General features: G+C 32.7%; 1 protein-coding gene across 1 annotated transcript in view; it reads left to right on the top strand.

Annotated features, from left to right (window-relative positions):
• The window catches only part of MMP16 (matrix metallopeptidase 16), a 342,034-nt gene that overhangs the window by 180,323 nt on the left and 137,109 nt on the right, over nucleotides 1–24,602 (top strand). The window contains exon 4 of the mRNA XM_019926341.3: nucleotides 5,421–5,725. Within this exon, the coding sequence (XP_019781900.1) occupies nucleotides 5,421–5,725 (305 nt within the window). The remainder of the gene's footprint in view (nucleotides 1–5,420; nucleotides 5,726–24,602) is intronic.

The following is a 24,602-nucleotide window of genomic DNA, read 5'->3' as shown; positions in this document are numbered from 1 at the left end:
TAAAATTTTTATGGGAGTATAGTTGATTTACAATGTTGTGTTAGTTTCAGGTGTACAGCAATGTGAATCAGCCATGTATATATATATATGTATATCTGTTCTTTTTCAGATTATTTTCCCACATAGGTCACCACAGAATACTGAGTAGAGTTCCCTGTGCTATACAGTAGGTCCCTATTAGTTACGTATTTTATACATATCAGTGTGTATATGACAGTCCCAATCTCCCAATCTATCACTGCCCCCCACGTTTCTCCTCTGGTAACCACAATTTTGATTTTGAGGTCTCTGAGTCTGTTTCTATTCTGTAAATGTTTATTTGTATTATTTTTTATTATATTCCACATATATTTGTCTTTCTCTTACTTACTTCACTTAGTATGATAATCTCCAGGTCCATCCATGTTGCTGCAAATGACATTATTTCGTTCTTTTTTATGGCTGAGTAATATTCCATTGTATACATGTACCACATCTTCTTTATCAATTCTTCTGTCAATGGACATTTAGGTTGCTTCCATGTCTTAGCTATTGTAAATAGTTCTGCAATGAACACTGGAGTGCAGTAAGTGGGAATGTAAATTGGTACAACCATTATGGAGAACAGTACGGCGGTTCCTTAAAAAACTAAGTATAAAACTACCGTATGAACCAGCAATCCCACTCCTGGGCATATATCGGGAGAAAACTGTAATTTGAAAATATACTTATGTCTTGTATTTATGAATGACATCACAAATATTGTAGTTAAGCACATTTTGGAAATTCATCAGTACATAGCTTTGAAAAACACAGTGATGTGTTTTCAAGTCAAAGTGGTACTCCACATTTATTATTCTTTATTATATTATATTACTTCATTTTTCTCAGAACCACTGTGTACTTATATACATATACTAACATGATTTCATTTTTCTTTGCTGTAAGGTTACCCTTTATTTGAATATAAAATGATTTCTCCATTACATACTGAATCCAACACTAATTCCTATTAACAATATCCTCAGAACGTATACTGAATTTGTCTAATTCTTCATCTCTCCATGACAACCACTCTAGTACATTTCTCTAATCTCACTTGCTCAAACTTCCAAAATGTTTGGTTCCAATCTTGTCCCCCTAGTCATTTTTCATCAGAAGCAGTGATCTTTGTAAACTGGAAAAATACCAGGATACGTCTCTGCTTAAAACTCTTCAGTGGTTTCCTTCACAGAACATAACCCACTCCCTGCCAATTCTCTTTCATTTCATACCACTGTTCTGAGCATTCATTTTGCACCAGTTCACAAAGCAGTCCCATTCTCTGAACTGGCCAAGTTTGTTTGCGCTGCTCACTATTCTTTCTGGATGGAAATTCAGTGCTAGGCATGCATGGCTCCTTTTGTCATTGAAATCCCATTTATCATCTACTTATCTCACCTCCTCACCCTTCATTTATAACCATCTATAATTGTATTTTTTATTGTTTATCTCTTACCACTAAAATATATAAGTTCTACAAGATCAGAGTCTTATTCACAGTTTTATGTCTATCACCTAGAGCAGTACCTATTATGTAGTACATTCTTTCAAATGCTTGTCATAAAAATACTTGCCCACTAATGATGGGCTTCTGCGATCCGATAAGGTGGAAAGAAAATAAAAGACTATAAGGAAAATTAATTTAGACAAAATTCAAATTTACAACATTAATCTGCATGCATCGGCCATCAAATAGGTAATATAGAAAAGAAAGCATAAACAAAGTAAAAAGACAACCCTCAGAATGGGAGAAAATATTTGCAAATGAAGCAACTAACAAGGGATTAATCTCCAAAATATACAAACAGCTCATGCAGTTCAATATCAAAAAAACAAAAAACCCAATCAAAAACTGAGTGGAAGATCTAAATAGACATGTTGCCAAAGATATATAGATGGCCAAAAAGCACATGAAAAGACGCTCAGCATCACTAATTATTAGAGAAATGCAAATCAAAAGGACAATGAGTCATCACTTCACACCAGTCAGACTGGCCATCATCAAAAAATCTACAAACAATAAATGCTGGAGAAAAGGGAACCCTCTTACACTGTTAGTGGGAATGTAAATCGGTACAGCCACTATGGAGAACAGTATGGAAGTTCCTTAAAAAACTAAAAATAGAGCTACCATATTATCCAGCAACCCCACTCCTAGGCATATATGCGGAAAAACCATACTTTGAAAAGTTACATGCAACCCAGTGTTCTTTGCAGCACTATTTACGATAGCCAGGACATGGAAACAACCTAAATGTCCATCAACAGAGGAATGGATAAAGACTATGTGGTACATATATATACAACAGATTATTACTCAGCCTTAAAAAATAATGAAATAATGCTATTTACAACAACATGGATGGACCTAGAGATTGTCATACTGAGTGAAGTAAGTCAGACAGAGAAAGACAAATATATGATATTGCTTATATGTGAAATCTAGAAAAAAAGGGTACAAATGAACTTATTTACAAAACAGAAGTAGAGTCGCAGATGTAGAAAACATACTTATGGTTACCAAGGTATAAGTGGGGGGGAGGGATAAACTGGGAGATCAGGATTAACATATACACACTACTGTATATAAAATAGATAACTTATAAGAACCTACTGTATAGCACAGGGAACTCTACTGAACACTCTGTAATGGCCTATGTGAAAAAAGAATCTTAAAAAAGAGTGGATATATGTATATGTATAACAGATTCACGTTGCTGTACACCTGAAACTAGCACAACATTGTAATACAACTATACCGTAATAAAAATAAATTAAAAAATAAAAATACATATGAAAAAATTAAAAAAATAATAATTCTTTAGCAAACAGACCTATGGTTGCCAAGAGGAAGGGGGAGTGGAGGAGGGATGGATTGGGAGTTTGGGATTAGCAAACACAGACTATTTTTTATATATATATATATATATATATATATATATATATATATATATATATATATAACTGAACTGCCTTGCTGTACACCAGAAACCAACACAAAATTGTAAATCACTATACTTCAATAAAGTAATTTTTTTTTTACAAAAGAAAACAAAACCAGTAATTTAGAGATTAACAAGCTAAACAAAGTTGTTGATGCCCCAATATAGTTTACTCTTTTTCAAAAGAGAGTTCAAAGCATCACACTAAATGGGATACAAAGTTAAAACAAACAAACAAAACACTAAAACAACAAAAGATTTCATAACTTTCTCCCTGAGCAGGCATGAATTCTTTTGCTCTATCCATCCTTTGTCTCAGGTAAAAAATAATAATAATAATAATGGTGTCTTCCTTGACACTTCCTTTTCCCTCAGAGCTCGTGTCCAGCCATCAGTACATCTTGGCAAGTGTACCTTTAAAATATATCCAAAATCCAACTATTTCTCAATATCTCCACTGGTACTCCCCTGGCCCAAAGCAGTATCATTTCTCACCTGAAAATTTGCAAGAGTTCTCAGTGGGTGTCCCTACTCCTGCTCCACTTCAATATATTTTCCACATAAAGCTCGATCATTTCTTTAAAGCATAAGTCAAATGTCACTTTTCTGCTCATGACGCTCCAGTTTTTCCTCTCAGTTGGAGCAAAAGCCAAACTCCTTACAGTGGTCAACAAGCCCCTATCTCATTTGATTCTCTGTTGCTTTTCTGACCTCATATCTTGGCACTTGCCCTCTGTCTCTGCTCAAACTATACCAGCCACCTTGCCATTCTTCGAACTTGCCGAGCATGTCTCCACATCAGGGCCTTTCACTTGCCATTTCTTCTTCCTGGAATACTCCCTGCCCCAACTCCATTTCACTTGGTTCACTTCATCATTTTCTTTATGTATAGTAAATGATACTTATCATCAAATAGTCATTGTAAGTCTGGTCTATGATACATATTAGAAATAGTGAAAACCTTGTTTCAGATGTGTGGCCTAGCTTAGAATTTAATATAACTGATTCTTGAGTGAGAATGTTTGGGATGAAAAACTAGCTCTGCCCTTCTAAATTTTCTTTAAATTCCTCTAAATCTCAACTTCTTGCTTTGTGAGATAGGTATACATGTCCATCTCACTGGGTTACTCAGGGGATATATAAGATATTGTGAAATGCTTGCCTGGCTCATAGTAATTAATTAATTCCATTATTATTATGTCAGTATGATTCCTGCCTAATGTTTGTAATTATCCTGACATAGTTACAATTGTGTGAAAAATATAATCTGCATACTATATTTGCACCAGAAGTTATATCTTAAATATTTTTACATACAGCTAAATAGCTTTAAAACAACAAAATCAAATTTTGCTCTTTCAAATTTCAAATCCTGTGTATATTATGGCATGCAATAGAGACACCATGATTTGCATATCATCTAGCCTCCAATTCTCTTTCATTATTGCGCTGCAATAATAAAAATGCATTGCAATAATAAAATAATAATATTCACCTGAATATTATACCCTCCTATGCATTAAGACAGCCCCTTAGTGAAATTCATGGATTCACGGGTGTAAGATTATTGGTTGAAGTGGTCTGAAACTTAATTATAACTCTTATGAAATTTACTCATTACTTTTCACAAAGATGGTATGAACTTATACTACCACAATATAAAATACTTACATATATATAAATTTGTTTCATTTATGTTCTATTTAGAAAAAATAGAAAAATAAATGATAAAAGAGAAATATCTGATCAGTGCTAGAGAAAAATACTTATATCTTTTTCCATTTGTTATTAACCTCAAGACAAATAAGCTAATAATGTCCAAGTTACTTCTTTAAATTCATATAACTGTTAAATATTTGTATTAAAAAGCTATTCACTCTCATTGCTTTATTTTGACTAGAAATAAGTATATAAGAAAACAATTGAATATCAGGAACTGTAATTAAATGACATTTTCTTTAAAAACTGAGAAATAATTTTGTATCCACTGATTTGTTGTTCATGGATAAGAGCATAAAGACATTGTTTGAAAGCAGCGTGTGTGCACAAAATACTGTGCCCCTAAAAGTAATTATTACCAGACAGAAATTGAATTTTTTATTTCAGCTTGAAACTGTTGCACCTGTTTGATCATTTGGCAAAGCTGCCTTTCTATTGTTGTTCAGGAGACAAAGTGACTGATTGATCTAATTACCCTAGTGTTAACCATTCTGCAGAGAAGATCTTCTCATTTATAGCCTTGGTAGATGAGTACTATATTGCTGAGAATTAAATGACCCAGCACAGGGAAATCTAGCTATAGAGACAGAAGGAATTAATTTCTTTCCTACTTAATATGAGACGTTTTTCTAATTTTTTACTCAACTGAATAGAGGAAAATATGTAATAAACCAATCTATAATAAGTCAGATTATATATAATAAAGCCATACTGATTACCCTTTTTTCTAAATTTCAGTATAAAGAACGTAACTCCAAAAGTAGGAGACCCTGAAACCCGTAAAGCTATTCGTCGTGCCTTTGACGTGTGGCAGAATGTAACTCCTCTGACGTTTGAAGAAGTTCCCTACAGTGAATTAGAAAATGGCAAACGTGATGTGGATATAACCATCATTTTTGCATCTGGCTTTCATGGAGACAGTTCTCCCTTTGATGGAGAGGGAGGGTTTTTGGCACATGCCTATTTCCCTGGACCAGGAATTGGGGGAGATACTCATTTCGACTCAGATGAGCCATGGACACTAGGAAATCCTAATCATGATGGTAAGTGCATAGTTTTTTTCATTATAAATACTTTTATTTTTGGATGCCCAAGTGATTTACTAATTTAAAAACTTAAACTAAACAAATAATTTGTTTTTAAAATTACCGAAAAATACATGAGGCTTTTTATAACATTTTAGAACAAGAATTTGTACGAGTCATTAGACAATAATAGTTTTTCATGTGGCTTTTGATTAAAGATTAGAACTTTACAGTGTATTCTATAAATGCTTTAAAGTGAATTTTGTTTTCTATCAAGAGTCATTTAAAAGTTTCTGTAGTATTCAAGTCATTGAATTAAGTCACACATTAAGTAAATTATGCTATTTTTTTACACTTAATTCCAGTGTTTCCACTTGAAACTTAACCCTGATTGACATTGGTGGTGTAGCTTCTACCATATCTTTTCTGTTTATTTTTTTCCATTATAACCTTTCTAATCTGTAAGTTTTCTCCTTCTCTTTTGTCTCATAATTTCCTTGGTCTCCCAATCTGACATATTCTTGTATGATATCTTTATAGAAACCAGATTCTTGCAAATCTATTCCAACATATCTATCAGTTTTCTAATCCTTATAGTTATTCTAATATGCAAAAATAATGTAAAAATTAAAAACTCAACAGCTAAAAGTGTCGTTACTTGATATAAGAAGCATGTGTTTCTTCCTAGGCAACAATTTTGTGTTTAAAAAATATTCATAGAATTATAGGATTCTAGAGTTATAAGATTCTTAAGTCACCATCTCTCATAATTCTTGTAATCAATACTTAAATATTTTACTTTTTCACCACAGTAGAATGTTGAAAATACAAGTGTGCATTGTTTAATGACAACTAATCAGCTAATAAAACTCTTAATTCCTCCTTGATGAGTTAAGCCCAGCCGTCAAATTAAGCTTTGTTAGTTCCTTAGAAGGTTTAGTTAGCTGGATTAATGTAATAGTCTTGCATGTTTAGAACATGTAGGGTTCAAACACATTATGGATAGAATGAATTAGTTGAGTTAAACTTGAAATAACATTAATTTTCAAAGAGAAAAATATAATAAATAACTGTTCATGTTTTCCAAAAGGAAATAAAATATCTAGTATTGAACAAAATGATTTTTGTATTGTTATTAATAGGTGTATTTGCTATAATATAAAATTATGATTTCATTTTTAAGAACTGGTTTGGAGACTAATGGCAGCTATGTTGGGAGGATTCACTATACTGGAATGAAAGTCAGATACTTTGGAGTCAAACAGACGTACATTCCTGGCTAAATGTTCAGTAGCTCAATAACCTGCTAACATACTGTATACTTGATTTCATTCTTTACCTTGTATTGCAGGGCTGGGGACATTGTAAGGAGAAGTGCTTTCTATTTAGGCATGTTTAACTTACTGTGTAGCTGAGAATCTAATAATAAAATATCTGCAACATGATAGTTGGCCCATACTTGTTTGATACATAATTCATTTAAAATTAAATGTGTTTATTTTTATCAATATCACACAGGAATTCAAATGAAGTAGCTCAGACTTCTTCAAGTCAATTGCTAAAAATGTTTTAAATAATGGAAAAATATTTGCATTCTAACTAATTGAGAAAAGTAGCACATATAATGGTAGAATTTTGCTGACATAGGCATAACTACATTTGCTTCCAAGGGAAAGATTTTCTTCTAAACTTCTGAACAGAGAAAATTGTATTTTATTCCAATAATGAGTCTAACTGTTAAAGATACTGTAAATGTGTAGCTTTCAAGTTGTGTTAATTTGGCTTTGTGGACTCATAAATTTAAAATTGTTTTAAAATTCTATATGAAGGAGATGGTGCCTATTAAATGGCCTATATTTTCTCTTAAAATGTGGAAATCATCAAGAAAGCTGCACGAATCCTTTAAATGTATTCTCTATTAGCTGTACTTTTTTAGGCATTAACTAATACTTTTAAAAAATAAGTTTTAAAAATATCTATAGGGGCATTTGAAGTGACATAGGAAATGAGAATTTTTCCACTGATTTGAGTATTATAGGTATTATTAATGTTTATTTGTTTTTTTGTGTGATTTAAGAAGTCTTTCAAGGAATATATATGTGGGAAAGAATTCAGAAATGGGACATAGGAGCTAAATGTGTACAATCAAGTCGATGGACTTTTAACTCAGACTGTGTATTAATACATTTGATTGCCTTTTAAATTATACTGTAGAAGTATAATAACTTTTTACATATACATATATTAAAAACCTAAACAAAAAATTATTTAATATTTAGTGTTTCATTTGGATGAAAATATTTCTTTACTGGTCCAATAAGAATATTTTTCCTTTTCAGTGAGCATAAAGAAAATGATTCTACAAAACAACAGTGTTCAGAATTGTAGGAGATTAAAGGAAAAGTTAACTGTTCAAGATGTAATACCATAAAGATTTACTGCTTAATTGAAATTCAGACTTTTAACTAGCAACAGGGCAGCTATGGTAATGTCATATGAAGTACTGATTGTTTATCAAAGGAAAACCCTCTAGCTTTGTTGTGGTACTGTTGAATGTGTGGAGAATTAATGTATTTGTACATCCTAGATCCTTTCTGTAAGGCTGTCTTTTTGTATCACAAATATACAGGCACAATTCTGACATCTTTACTGATAAAACTTTTTGTTTCTTTAATCTAGTCCTCCAATGTCCCCTGGCTTACTTCCCTGAAAATTTTTCTTTCTGTCCTACTCAGAGCTCTTAAGCATCTAGAAAACAGAGAAGCTTGAAAGTTTAGCAAAAATGCAAATGACAGAGCCTCTTGATAAGTACCCAGCTCATTTTCCACATCATATTGCTCAGTTAATGAAGGCAATTTGAATTCTGTCTACCTCAAAAGAGATAAAACAGTGTCTTAGTCTGCCAGTAATCCTTAATTCATTGTTGTCCACTTTCCTATCAATTTGCTTATAGTCATGATACCTTTTGAAAGCTTAAGCTAATGCTCATTTAGGAAATTACACAATACTTACATTAAAATAAATAAATAAGTACACCCCCCCCCCGACACACACACACACACACCCTTAGTAAATAGAATGCCTTTTTTTGCTCCAAGATGTTTTTTTTTTTCTTTAAGGAGTGGATAAGAAAAACATCTGCATAGTAATTCTAAACAGAAAATGTTACTGTGATATGGTTTTTAAAAAGTATACATTGCCCGAATGTGTGTTAGGAAATTTAAATCTAGCAAAATGTTAAGATTCATTTTGAACATCATTATCATATTGTTTCCTTGGCTACTGTATAAAGTTTAAATGGTAATGTCAATGTAAACACGAACTTACCACAAAGATTCTTTCTAATTAGACAAGTAATCTACCACAGTCAGAGGATTACAAATTGATAATCTCCAAACATAAAGGTTATCTATTAAAATAATATATAAAACTATGACAAGAGAAATATCCAGATGCATATCTTATTTTACTATGTAGTTCTATTAACTATTCTATTAACAAAAAGAATGCATTGCCTTGGCTCTGTTTATTGGTGTAAAGGTCACTGTCTAAAGTCAGAAGGTGATCATGAGGTGTTCAGAGTTGTTGTGGCAGTCTATCCACAAACTAAGGAGAGAGCGATGATGATGAAAATTTCATGAGACATCAAAATCCTTAAATCTATTGCATCATTATGACAGTTAATTTTATGTGTCAAGTTGATTGGTCTAAGGGATGCCCAGATAGCTGCTAAAATATCATTTCTGAATTTGCCTGTGGGGTGTTTCTGGGAGAGATTAGCATTTGATTTGGTAGACTGAGTAAAGAAGATCTTCCTTCACCCATGTGGGCAGGCATGATCCGATCCATTGAGGGCCAGTATAGAACAAAAGAGAATGGGTGAATTCTGTCTCCCTTCTTGATGTGGCACCTGCATCTTTCCCTGACTTTGTACTTCAGAACTCCTGGTTCTTGGGCCTTTGGACTCAAACTGAATTATACCATCAGGTTTCCTGGTTCTTCAATTTGCTGACAACAGATAGCGGGACTTCTTAGCCTCCATAACCTCATGAGCCAATTCCTATAATATATCTACTCTAATATAGCCATAGATAACCTACTGATTGTATTTCTCTGGAGAATACAAACTAATATAATCATTAAATGTGAAACGGTCAAATTCTACATCTAAGCCCACAAATTCTTTGAATAGACCAAGTTTAAGTTAAATATCTTCATGATATAATGTTTGAGTCAATGGACATGATTTATACAAACCAGGGAGAGTTAACTTTCTGTAAGAGAGATTTTGTCATTGGTGTGCAAATACAAGTTTACCAAGAGGCACACCTAGGCCTTAACAAGCTGTCTGTCACCTCCCCAATTTTTATGCTTATTTTGCAGCTGTATCTGCTATATAATATTTTTCAGATGCCTGCAGGTTTTGGACTTTGATCTTTGAGAACAGGAAGGGTTAGTTGCCGAACAGATATTACCAAGAGTCCTAGAAGTGCTGCAGTCTGTGGGAATATTATCTGTATCAATCTGTCTTGCGCTTTTTAAAAATACGGGAAGGACTTGATATGACGGGAGAGTCAAGGACTTTTACTCATCCTTAAAACCAGAGTATTTATTGAGATTTTAAACTGTAAAACTATTAGCTGTCTGCCACACAGTTATTACCTTACGATGCTTTACCAAAACTTTCTATAGTAATTTGGATTTGAAAACTATGATAGAGATTTTTTGATTGTTTTTAAAAACCTTCCTTCCCTCCTTCCTGGAATAAACTTCATTTCACTGAGTTTATTTCATTTCACTAGACCAGTGACCTAAAGTTTGATAGTCTTTACTTTTTCAAAACCTCTCAATTATGTTGTTTCATATGATTACTATGCAGGTTCTACTTGGTTCTTTATTTTTAGATCTTTGTGTCCAATTAGAGAATAGAAGATGAATTGATGTCATCACACTCAAAATATTGTTTCATTATATCAGTTTTATTAAAGTATATAGATGGATCATGTACATTAAAATACATGTAACATAGAGCAGAAACAGATAGAGCCAGACATTTCAATGGCTTAACACAATAGAATTTTAGTTCTTGCTCATGTGGTGGGGCAGAGGGACTGTCCACTCAATCAGCCAGAGACCCAGAATAATGGAGGCTCAGCCATCATCAAGACATGATTTTCAGAGTTTCCTAAGGCATAAACATCCAGACAGCAGCTGAGCAAACCAAGGTAGTTTTGCTCATTTGCTTATGTGCCAGACCTGCAAGCAGTAAATATTATTTTCCCCCAAGTTCTACTAACTAGAATTCAATCCTATGGCCACATCTAATCATAAAGAAAGCTAGAGAAGGCTTATTTTTTTTTATTGCAGTATAGTTGATTTATAATGTTGTGTTAGTTTCAGGTGTGCAACAAAGTGAATCAGTTATACGTATACATATATTCACTCTTTTTTAGATTCTTTTCATATATAGGCTATTAAAGAGTATTAAGTATAGTTCCCTGTGCTATACCATAAGTCCTTATTAGTTATCTATTTTATATATAATAGTGTGTATATGTCAGTCCCAATCTCCCAATTTATCCCTCCCCCCCCACTTGCCCCCTGGTGACCATAAGTTTGTTTTCTACATCTGTAACTCTATTTGTTTCATAGATAAGTTTATTTGTACCTTTGTTTTAGATTCCACATATAAGTGATATCATATGATATTTGTCTTTGTCTGACTTACTTCATTCAGTATGACAATCTCTAGGTCCATCCATTTTGCTGCAAATGGCATTATTTCATTCTCTTTTTTTTTTGACTAATATTCCATTGTATATATGTACCACATCTTTTAAAATATTTATTTATTTTATTGGAGTTTAGTTGCTTTACACAGTTGTGTTAGTTTCTGCTGTACAGCAAACTGAATCAAATATATATATATATATATATATATATATATATATATATATATTCCCTCTTTTTTGGATTTTCTTCCCTTTTAGGTCACCACAGAGCACCGAGTAGAGTTCCCTGTGTTATAGAGTAGGTTTTCATTAGTCATCTGTTTTATGCAGAGTAGTGTATATATGTCAATCCCAATCTCCCAGTTCATCCCACCCCCTCTTCCCTTGGCATCCATACATTTGTTCTCTACGTCCACATTTGTATTTCTGTTTTGCAAATAAGTTCATCTATACTATTTTTCTAGATTCCACAAATATATGTTAATATACGATATTTATTTTTCTCTTTCTGACTTCACTCTCTATGACAGTCTCTAGGTCCATCCACATCTCTGCAAATGACACAATTTTGTCCCTTTTTATGGCTGAGTAATACTCCATTGTATATATGTACCACATCTTCTTTATCCATTCCTCTGTTGATGGACATTTAGGTTGCTTCCATGACCTGGTTATTGTAAATAGTGCTGCAATAAACATTGCAGTGCATGTATCTTTTTGAATTATGGTTTTCTCCAGATATATGCCCAGGTTTGATGAGCAACTAGTCAGTGTCTGCCACACCAATAAGTTGTGAGGTAAAAACAATGCTAGATTGATATTAAATATACTACTCTGCATCTGTGGGTAAGCTGCTTAACCATAATTTCCCTTAATGCAGATTTTAACCTATTAATCATTATTTAGCTTCTGTCATTCCTCTTCTTATATAGTATGTGTAGGAATTATCTTTCTAATCCATCTTCTTATAGAGTATCTATCCTTAAATCTAGGTAGACAAGCAAGTCTACCAATGAAGTACAATTTTCAAATTTAACCATTAGTTAGTTTATCAAAATAATGTCTTTAAGTTTTTGAAAAAAATCCAGTTGGTTGGAGTTAATAATTTGATAGTATTTTATTGACTAAATTATCAAGACCATTAATGAATTTCTACCTTACTTTTGTGTAATTGTTTTTTGCAGTATTACAACCATACCATTACAAAACCTGGCATTCTACCATTTTAGTAATTTCCTTATATTTTAAACACAACAAAACTATCAACTAACTGTTCCCACATTTAATTTATAACTCACTTCTTCATTTTTAATCAAATATTGCCACGACTTACCTCCTACACAGTCTGTTGATTAGGTATCAAAGCAGTAACAGAAATAGCCCATGTTGCAATTAACAGTGGAAATTATACTTTGCCGTTGACTGGATGCATCAGAGAACAAGAGAATGGGTCTACAAGAGACCAAGACAGGAATGTTCTACCTCTGTTAGGCACGGCTATGCTAAATGCATTTGCCCTGAACAATGGAAACTGACCTAAGACTATAGAATATCAGCCATTCTCCAGGTTTCAATTGAAATGGTTATTTGGCCAATATGAAGAAAGGTAGGGAAATTAAGAATAATTTAAAAACTCTCTCTGCTGGTTATTGTCAGTCTCATTCAAAGTTGCATAAAGAAGAAAACAGTGAAAAATAAATACTAATAGAAGCCAAATTTAATTGAAATTATTTAAAATTCAGCTTATATATTTAACTCATTTATTCCTCACACAAATTAATAAGGAAGATAGTGTAATTATTTCCACTTTGCAAGGAAATCGAGGCACAGAAAGTTTGGTAACTTGCTTAAGTTTACCTAGTTAGTAACAAAAAATGATACCATTAAAAAGATACTGAAAAAACTACTGGAAGACTCAGGAGAAAAGCCGATTGCTGAAAATACTTTATCGAGTGAACCAGAAAATCAATATTGGAAATAACTCAAAATACCCATAAAGGCTCTCTATGGAACAGGAAAATAAAACCTATTATTGCTTTAAAAACTGAATCTGTCATGTGGAAGAAAATCTTGGTAAGCATTTTCAGAAAAACATAATAAGATAAAATGATGTGAAATGAAGGATAGATATTAGAATACTTATAGATAACTCCAGTATAAGAAGTAAGATTCTTCCAAAAGAAGGAAGAGTAAAAAATTAAGTAAAATAAGTAAGCAAATGCCTATTAGAAAAGTCTTCTAAAGTATGACAGTAGTATGCAATTCAAAAGGAGTCATTGCATTCATTGAAAAATTACCAAATCAGATCCATAAATAAATACATCCTACAAGTAAAAACAAGATCCCATTAACCAAAAGGCAGAAAAAAAATATATAGGTTCTTCTCAGAGGCCAAAATACAAGGCTAATCATTTTGTGTGTTCTTTTTTTGTTTTTTGTTTTTTTGCGGTACGTGGGCCTCTCACTGTTGTGGCCTCTCCCGTTGTGGAGCACAGGCTCCGGACACTCAGGCTCAGCGGCCATGGCTCACGGGCCCAGCCGCTCTGCGACATGTGAGATCTTCCCAGACCGGGGCATGAACCCGTGTCCCCTGCATCAGCAGGCGGACTCTCAACCACTGCACCACCAGGGAAGCCCCATTTTGTGTGTTTTTTAACCTTTGCTATTCTAATTGCTAAAAATGATGGAAGAAATTATACATAATATTCTTTTATATTCTAATAGCTTCCTTGTTCTTTTTAATATTAAACTTCATCTGTGGTTTTAAAATATTTCTATATAAATGATCTTTGTTTTAGAAATCATATGTGTTCTGAGTGATACTTCCTTATGATTTGGTAATAATATAAAGGTAGAAGGAAATTGTGGAGTAAATATTCAGCATTTATATAAAATATAACATTAGCATAGAGGTCTACTAATATTACTGTATTTTCATACACTCTCCTTTCAACAAACATTTCATTGATCATTAGGATATTAGTAATATGGTAGAAACCACTACTTTATATAGTAGGAACCCAAGGGAAAGACTAAACATTACATAAAATCCCAATAAAAATATTAATAAACCATAACATTTTAAAAGAAGATATTTTACAATCTAGGATAGAAACATAATACAATTATTTATAATACTGACTGTGAAAAGTATCATAATAGTGGTTTTAAAAGAGCACTCTTGAAATACCTGCTTCTAGAGGAGTAGATATTTCAAAGATTCTTCTTATTACTAAATAACTAATCAATGAAGCATACTTTTAACTGAGTAGATGGCACCACATTCAGCAAATAATATCTTCACAATATCAGGGAAACAATAAACTGAAACTAGAGTTTTGAGTAACCTGCATATGTGAAAAGCAGAGACCAAGGTTTATGTCAGGGACAAAGTGAATCTGAAGATTCTGTATTAAAATACCAGCACTTGGATATAGACAATATGATCCAAGATTCATAATATCACACACCCCCACATACACACTCAGATCCCAGTATAAGTGAATACATGTTCTCTTTAGCAGAAAGCATACTGGCTTTAGGCTCTCATATTTTTTTCATAGATAGATGTAATGTAAATGTAAAGATCACTAAACATAAAAGGAAATCAAGCATAATGAATGAGAATCAGCTTTAAAAAAGAGATTATTCCCCAGGAATTTAAGTTACTGAAATTATAAATTTAAAAAGGATACAACTTCAGGGTGTGATAGCTCTAAAAAGGAGAGACGGAATCACAGAAATGAACAAGAAACAAGATATTATTTAAAAAGATGAAGAAGAGATGAAAAATAAAACCTAAAAATGTAATAGTAAGAATAAAATATAATAATAATGGGTAGGTTAAAGAGCAGACTAAAATTAGCTATAGATAGTGAATAATAAGATAGATCTAAATAAATCCACAAATCACAGTATGGAGGGTAAAAAGGATGAAGCATACAAAAGATTAAGAGATAAGGAAAATAGAACAAAAGATCTAATATAAATACAATTGAAATCCCAGAAAGAGAGAATTACAAAAAAAAAAAAAGATAAGAAAAGAAGCAATATCTGAAGGTATACTAATTGATAATTACCTAGATATAAAAGTATAAATCCACAGATGGAATCCCAATTTATTCAAAAGAGTATAAATTCAAAAACACACACACACACTTTAGAGTAAATGCAAGTTACCAAAGACAAAGGAAAGATTTTCAAAACAGATAGATGGAAAGCACACTTCACCTATAACTAGCCAGGAAATTCCCCAGACAATAAGGATCTCAATAACAATGAAATATTTTGAAATGCTCAGAATAAATAACTATCAGCCTAGAATTATCCAAAAAAACTATCTTTCAGAAGTTAGAATGAAATAGAAAATTTTAAAAGGATAAAAAATTAGACAAATTGCAATTCAGTTAATAACTCTAAAAGACTTTCTAACACTTGACAAAATAACCCTATAACAAACTTAGATAAAAGAAATAATTTTGATCAAAGAAATTAATAAATATTCCATGTATGAAATAATAGTAATGTGTAATCTGTACAACTAAAAAGAGAAGAAGCTTACTGAAAAATAACTACATGAAAACCAGGGAAGCAGAGATCAATATTGAAATACTTTAAGATTCTCATATAATTTAACAATAAGGTTAAGGAATTAATTTTATATTCCAGTAAACAAGCATAATAAATTGCCAAAAGCAAACAATAAAATAAATAAATAAGTAAATAAGTAAATAAATAAATATAAATTAAAAAAAAAAATTAAGCAGTGCATAACTTCCAAAATATGCATAGACACCAAAACAGGAACTACAAACTTGCAAAAAGGAGACCCCAAAGCAGTGTTAAAAAGGAGACACCAACAAAGTAAGTTAAACAAAATGAGAAGACAGAAAAATATGCAGCAGATGAAGGAGCAAGGTAAAATCCCACCAGACCAAACAAATGAAGAGGAAATAGACAGCCTACCTAAAAAGAAATACACAGTAATGATAGTAAAGATGATCCAAAATCTTGGATATAGAATGGAGAAAATAAAAGAAGCATTTAACAAGGACCTAGAAGAACTAAAGAGCAAACAAACAATGATAAACAACACAATTCTCTGGAAGGAATGAAAAGCAGAATAACTGAGACAGAAGAACAGATAAGTGACCTGGAAGATAATATAGTGGAAATAAATACCACAGAGCAGAATAAAGAAAAAAGAATGAAAAGAAAAAAGAATGAAAGAATGAAAAGTATCAGAGACCTCTGGGACAACATTAAATGCACCAATATTCAAAGTATAGGGGTCCTAGAAGAAGAACAGAAAAAGAAAGGGTCTGAGAAAATATTTAGATTATAGTCAAAAGCTTCCCTAACATGGGAAAAGAAATAGTCAGTCAAGTCCAGGAAGGGCAGAGAGTCTCATACAGGATAAATCTAAGGAGAAACATGCTAAGACACATTAATCAAACTCTCAAAATTAAAAACAAAGAAAAAATATTAAAAACAGCAAGGGAAAGCAACAAATAACATACAAGGGAATCTGCATAAGGTTAACAGCTGATCTTTCAGCAGAAATGCTGCAAACAGGAAGGGAGTGGCAGGACATAGTTAAAGTGATGAAAGGGAAAAACCTACAACCAAGTTTATTCTACCTAGCAAGGATTTCACTCAGATTCGAAGGAGAAATTAAAACTTTAAAGACAAGCAAAAGTTAAGAGAATTCATCACCACCAAACCAGCTTTAAACAAATGTTAAAGGAACTTCTCTAGGCAGGAAACACAAGAAAAGGAAAAGACCTACAATAACAAACCCAAAACAATTAAGAAAATGATAATAGGGACATACATATTGATAATTACCTTGAATATAAATGGATTAAATGCTCCAACCAAAAGACATAGACTGGCTGAATAGATACAAAAACAAGACCCATATATATGGTGTCTACAAGAAACCCATTTCAGACCTAGGGACACATACAGACTGAAAGTGAGGGGATGAAAAAAGGTATTCCATGAAATTAGAAATGAAAAGAAAACTGGAGTGGCAGTTCTCATATCAGACAAAATAGACTTTAAAATAAAGACTATTCCAAGAGACAAAGAAAGACATTACATAAAGATCAAGGAATCAATCCAAGAAGATATAACAATTAAAAGCATTTATGCAGACACTTCAGTACATAAGGCAAATGCTAATAGCCATAAAGAGGGAAATTAACAGAAACACAATAATAGTAAGGGACTTCAACACCCCACTTTCACCAAAGGAAAGATCATCCAAAATGAAAATAAATAAGGAAACCCAAGCTTTAAATGACATATTAAACATTATGGACTTAATTGATATCTATAGGACATTCCATGCAAAAAAAAAGAATACACTTTTTTCTCAAGTGCTCATGGAACATTCTCCAGGACAGATCATATCTTGGGTCAAGTATCAAGCCTTGGTAAACTGAAGAAAATTGAAATTGTATCAAGTATCTTTTCCATCCACAGTGTTATAAGACTAAGGATCAATTACAAGAAAAAAACTGTAAAATATACAAACACATGGAGACTAAACAATACACTACTTAATAACCAAGAGATCACTGAAGAAATCAAAGAGGAAACCAAAAAATACCTAGAAACAAATGACAATGAAAACACGATGACCCAAAACCTATGGGACACAGCAAAAGCACTTCCAGAGTGAAGTTTATAGCAATACAATTGTACCTCAAGAAACAAGAAAAATCTCAAAGAACCAAATATTACACCTAAAGCAATTAGAGAAAGAAGAACAAAAAACCCCAAAGTTTTCAGAAGGAAAGAAATAATACAGATCAGATCAGAAAGAAATGAAAAAGAAATGAAGAAAACAATAGCAAAGATCAATAAAACTAAAAGATGGTTCTTTGAGAAGATAAACAAAATTGATAAACCATTAGCCAGACTCAACAAGAATAAAAGGGAGAAGACTCAAATCAAAGGAATTAGAAATGAAAAGAAGTAACAACTGAGACTAAGCAACTATATGCCAATGAAATGGACAACCTGGAGGAAATTCTTAGCAAAGCACAACCGTCCAAGACTGAACCAGGAAGAAATAGAAAATATAAACAGACCAATCACAAGAAGTGAAATTGAAACTGTGATTAAAAATCTTCCAACAAACAAAAGCCCAGGACCAGATGTCTTCACAGGCGAATTCTATCAGATACTTAGAGAACAGGTAACACCTATCCTTCTCAAGCTCTTCCAAAACATAGCAGAGGGAGGAACATGCCCAAACTCATTCTAAGAGACCACCATCACTCTGATACCAAAACCAGACAAAGATGTCACAAAAAAAAGAAGAAAACTACAAGCCAATATCACTGATGAACATACATGCTGAAATCCTCAAAAAAATACTAGGAAACAGAATTCAACAGCACATAAAAAGGATCTTATACCATGATCAAGTGGGGTTTATCCCAGCAATGCAAGGATTCTTCAATATACGCAAATCAATCAATGGGATTACACATTAACACATTAAGGAATAAAAACCATATGATAATCTCAATAGATGCCGAAAAAGCTTTTGACAAAATTCAACAACCATTTATGATAAACTCTTCAGAGAGCAGGCATAGACGGAACCTACCTCAACATAATAAAGGCCATATATGACACCCCCAGCCAACATTGTTCTCAGTGGTGCAAAATTGATATAATTTCCTCTAAGATCAAGAAAAAGACAAGGGTGCCCACTCTCACCACTATTATTCAACATATTTGGAAGTTTTAGCCCAGTAATCAGAGAAGAAAAAGAAATAAAAGGATTCTAAATCAGAAAAGAAGAAGTAAAACTGTCACGATTTGCAGGTGACGATACTATACAAAGAGAGTCCTAAAGATGCTACCAGAAAATTACTAGAGCTAATCAATGCATTTGGTTAAATAACAGTGTACAAAATTAATGCACAGAAATCTCTTGCATTCCTATACACTAATGATGAAAATCTGAAAGAGAAATTAAGGAAACACTCCCATCTACCATTGCAACAAAAAGGATAAAATACTTAGAAATAAACCTACCTAAGGAGATAAAAGACCTGTATGCAGAAAACTATAAGACATTGATGAAAGAAAGATGATACAAACAGGTGGAGAGATATACCATGTTCTTGGATTGGAAGAATCAACACTGTGAAAATGACCATACTACTAAAAGCAATCTACAGATTCAATGCAATCCCTATCAAATTCCCAATGGCATGTCTCACAGAACTAGAACAAAAAATTTCACAATTTCTGTGGAAACACAAAAGACCCTGAATAGCCAAAGCAAACTTGAGAAAGAAAACCAGAGCTGGAGGAATCAGGATCCCTGGCTTCAGACTATACTACAAAGCTACAGTAATCAAGACAGTATGGTACTGGCACTAAAACAGAAATATAGATCAATGGAGCAGGATAGAAAACCCAGAGATAAACCCACATGCATATGGTCACCTTATCTTTGATAAAGAAGGCAAGAATATACAATGGAGAAAAGACAGCCTCTTTAATAAGTGGTGCTGGGAAAACTGGACAGCTCCACATAAAAAAATGAAATTAGAACACTCCCTAACACCACATACAGAAATAAAACTCAAAATGGTTTAAAGACCTAAATGTGAGGCCCAACACTACCAAACTCTTAGAGGGAAACATAGGCAGAACACTCTATGACATAAATCACAGCAAAATTCTTTTTGACCCACCTTCTAGATAAATGGAAATTTAAAAAAAAAGGGACCTAATGAAACATAAATGCTTTTGCACAGCAAAGGAAACATAAACAGATGAAAAGAAAACCCTCAGAATGGGAGAAAATATTTGCCAAATAAGCAACTGACAAAAGATTAATCCCCAAAATTTACAAGCAGTTCATGCAGCTCAATATCAAAAAAAAAACAAAAACAAAAACAACCCAATCCAAAAATGGGCTGAAGACCTAAATAGACATTTCTTCAAAGAAGATATATAGCCAACAAACACATGAAAGGATGCTCAACATCACTAATCATAATCATTAGAGAAATGCAAATCAAAACTACAATGAGGTATCAACTCACACCCGTCAGAATGGCCATCATCAAAAAATCTACAACCAATAAATGCTGGAGAGGGTGTGGAGAAAAGGGAACCCTCCAACACGGTTGGTGGGAATGTAAATTGATACAACCACTATGGAGAACAGTATGGAGGTTCCTTAAAAAACTAAAAATTGAACCACCATATGACCCAATGATCCCACTACTGGGCACATATCCTAAGAAAACCATAATTCAAAAGAGCCATGTATCACAATGTTCATTGCAGCACTATTTACAATAGCCAGGACATGGAAGCAACCTAAGTGTCCATCAACAGATGAATGGATAAAGAAGATGTGGCACATATATACAATGGAATATTACTCAGCCATGAAAATAAATGAATTGAGTTATTTGTAGTGAGGTGGATGGACTTAGAATCTGTCATACAGAGTGAAGTAAGTCAGAAAGAGAAAACCAAATACCATATGTTAACGCATATAAATTGAATGTAAAAGAAAAAAACGGTTCTGATGAATATAGGGGTAGGACAGGAATAAAGGCACAGAGGTAGAGAATGGACTCGAGGATCGGGGATGGGGGAAGTTTAAGCTGGGAAGAAGTTAATGAGTAGCATTGACAGATATACACTACCAAATGTAAAATAGATAGCTAATGGGAAGCAGCTGCTTCACACAGGGAGATCAGCTCCGTGCTTTGTGACCACCCAGAGGGGTGGGATAGGGTGGTGAGAGGGAGACACAAGAGCGAGGGCATGTCGGGATATATGTATACATGTCGCTTATTCACTTTGTTATACAGCTGAAATTAACACAATATTGTAAAGCAATTATACTGCAATAAAGCTGTTTAAAAAAATAAAGAAGCAAAAACCAGACACAGGCATATAAATTGCTTTTCAAAGCAAGGGAAAGATATCACAATTTTAAGAATAGTGATTAATTCTAAGGGAAGCAGAGGAATGAAATATGGACTAGATATAAGTAGATGTAAAGGAGTTGGCAATAATTTATTTTTAAGTTGGAATGATGGATTTTCAGGTTTATGTTATTATGATATGCTTCATAATTTACATATATGTTAAGGATATTGTTTTACATGTATCAAATATTGCATAATCAGAATTATATTATTAGAAAGGGTCTTGCTAAGAGTACAGAACCCCAAAATATTATTTGATCCTAATCAAATACACCAGTAACACTGAATAGAACTTTTCCTGCAAAAAAATATGTTTGAGTTGAGAATTAAGGGAAAATTATAATTTTGACAGAGAAATGGAAAGAAGAAAATATTAAGACAAAGAAACTATATGGAAAAAATCATAGAGTGTAAAATAATTAGGACATGTTGGCCTAGAACAGGATTTCTCAGCCTCAGCACTATTGAAATTTTGAGACCCATATTTTTGGGGAGCAGGGAGGAGTTTCCTATACATTAATTGCATTATCCCTGGCCTCTATCCATAGATGCTAGTATCAGCCTCAATTGTAAGTAACCAAAATTGTCTTCCAGCCAAAACTGTCTCCAGTCTTTCCCAACTGTCCACTAGGGGAAGGAGAGTGCAAAATATTCCTCAGTTGAAATCCCTGGTCTAGAAAATGGGATAATTAAATGTGACCATTAGTATTAAGCTAAAACTATGAAGTTCAGTTTTATTTAATTTGTTGAAATTATTTAGTGACAGGCTGATGAAGTCGATTTCTATTATGGCCCATTGGAATCCACCAAACTCGATTTAACAAGAGAATAAAATGAACACACCTATGATTTAGAACAATTTATTCAGGTTGCAGGATATAAGCTATCTCATAAGGAGAAAATATGAAGAGTTGAGTATGAATCTCTTCAGGGCTAATTTCTCTATTTAAATTGTGTGACTTCTGTTGAATATTATCTCCTATACCATTATTTAATTCAAGATGTATATATATTGAGAATTACAGAGTAATAAAAAAGGAATAGCGTTTGAAAACACTCTACAGGCAATAGTGGATTCTATTAAAATGAGATTATTGTACAAAATAAAACGTATAAGCATATGTAATAAATAATTTATTTTTTAACAATAAGATTTGACTTATTCAAATGTGAACATTCTGGTGGCTCCACCCTACCCAAGAGCAAGAACCTTTGATTACTTCTCTGTGGCAATTCTAGTTTAAATTTATCAAACCCACTATTTACAGTTTTTTAAAAAATTCTGATCAGAGTCTCAGGCTGTGTCTTGGATATATTTAGTTCTAAATTTCCTCATGCATAAAAGTAAATACTAGTTTCTGAATACCAAGGTATTCAATTTCAGAGTTGGAAAATTTGTCTCAAGTAGTATATTACTATTATATAATGATTCGCAAAATCACAACCTATTTCCTATTTACTTAAACTTATTTTTACATATATGAAATGGAATTTCACTCTAAGATTATTCCATATTATATTAATCTGTAATATATACAAATTATTCAATCTAAATTCTCCTTTCTCTGATTTTATCTTAACTTTTTAAACCAAAACCAAATTTTACCATTTTCTTCTATTTCATATTGTAAGTTTTCCAAAGGTGCATATGTATATATGTATGTGTGTATAGTACATTCAGGTTTCCTTAGAGCAAAATTGGTGCTTTGTTAGAACTTTCCTTTCACTTGCCAAGATTTACATTTTTTTGTAGCCACCTTCTCCTTTTAATTTTATTTTTAAAAGATGCATATTGGATAAAAAATAAGATCAAGAAAGCTGATATTTAGTTCTAGCAGATTTACTCATTCTATAGCAGTGTCAAAGAAGGAAATACTAACAATAAAATATATATTTTATGGTATATTAAACACATTTATATATTTATGTATTAAACCAGTGACAAAAAGCCCTGGTTTAAAATAAAAGTTTTTTACCTAATGAAACTTTTCATTTAGAGCCCTTTTTTTGGGAGTGAATCTACAAAAATCTTAGCTGGATGAGTGGTACTAATGTTTTTTACCTAATAGAAACATGCTGGGGAAATGTTCATTTCTGATTTGCAGTTTATTTCTCAGCAAGGAGATCCAGAAAAAATAAATTAGTTGCAGTTTAAACCTTTAAATTTACCTAAACTTTCAACCTAATTCCCTGGCCTTAACAGATAACCATGCATCTTAAATTGAAATCAGTTTATGTAGTTATATTCACAGATCTTTTCTGCCTCATCTTTGACTTTCACTCATTGTTTCCTCATGAATTCTTGCCTTTGGGAAAAAATGGATGTGTTTTATGCCCATCACCCCTTCCATCATAAAGTTCTACTCAGCCCTCAAGACCCTGCCTTTATCTAATCAGACTACCAAACTTTGTCTTAATCATTAACTCTTTTACTTGTAACTTTGCGATCCACAAATATATACAGCACATTTACTTTAGTATCTTAAGAACATAATGAATTCTTACATAATAAATGAAACCAAACCAGAGATGAGATATCTTACAACATGCATTTCCAGACATAATAGATCATATTTTTTATCTTTTCAACATATTTAAAATAATCATTTTAATCAGGTAATAAGAGAACTTCAAGTAGAACGCTTCACACTTTAGCCTGAGGTCAGCTGGTGCAAGTCACCAGAATAAAGTAAAAGAATCATTGAAGAAACATTGGGAAGTAGTTCCCATTACCTGGGTTTATTATCAACTCATATTATTTAAGTCAAACTAACCTGACTCACCTTGATTTATTTTCAACCCTGACCATATTCTTTTCCAAACGTTATCTCTTCAGTTCAAGGTGGTGGGGTTGGGGCAATGACAGCAGGAAGGAGATCATTATCATCATAGCCTTCCCTCAGGTTGACTGTTCTGTCCATTTCTATTCAGGACCCTGGGAGTTTATATCTGTTATTATGCTATTTTTCAAAAATGAAGAACCATTTAACACTACTACCAGCAGTATATGAGTATACAATACAATAAATATGATATAATGTTAAAGATAATAAAAATAAAATAATACTATAAACTGGACTTTAAGCACTGTTAGACACCACAGATGAATTTTCATTTCACTGCAACTCTATTATGTATAGTCTGTTATTATCCAAAAATTACAGATGAGGAAAGTAAAGT

Source organism: Tursiops truncatus, chromosome 17 (assembly GCF_011762595.2).
Source record: "Tursiops truncatus isolate mTurTru1 chromosome 17, mTurTru1.mat.Y, whole genome shotgun sequence".
NCBI classification, from domain to species: Eukaryota; Metazoa; Chordata; class Mammalia; order Artiodactyla; family Delphinidae; genus Tursiops; species Tursiops truncatus.
Note: the sequence above shows the minus strand (reverse complement) of the source record. Positions and strands in the feature narration are given on the sequence as shown.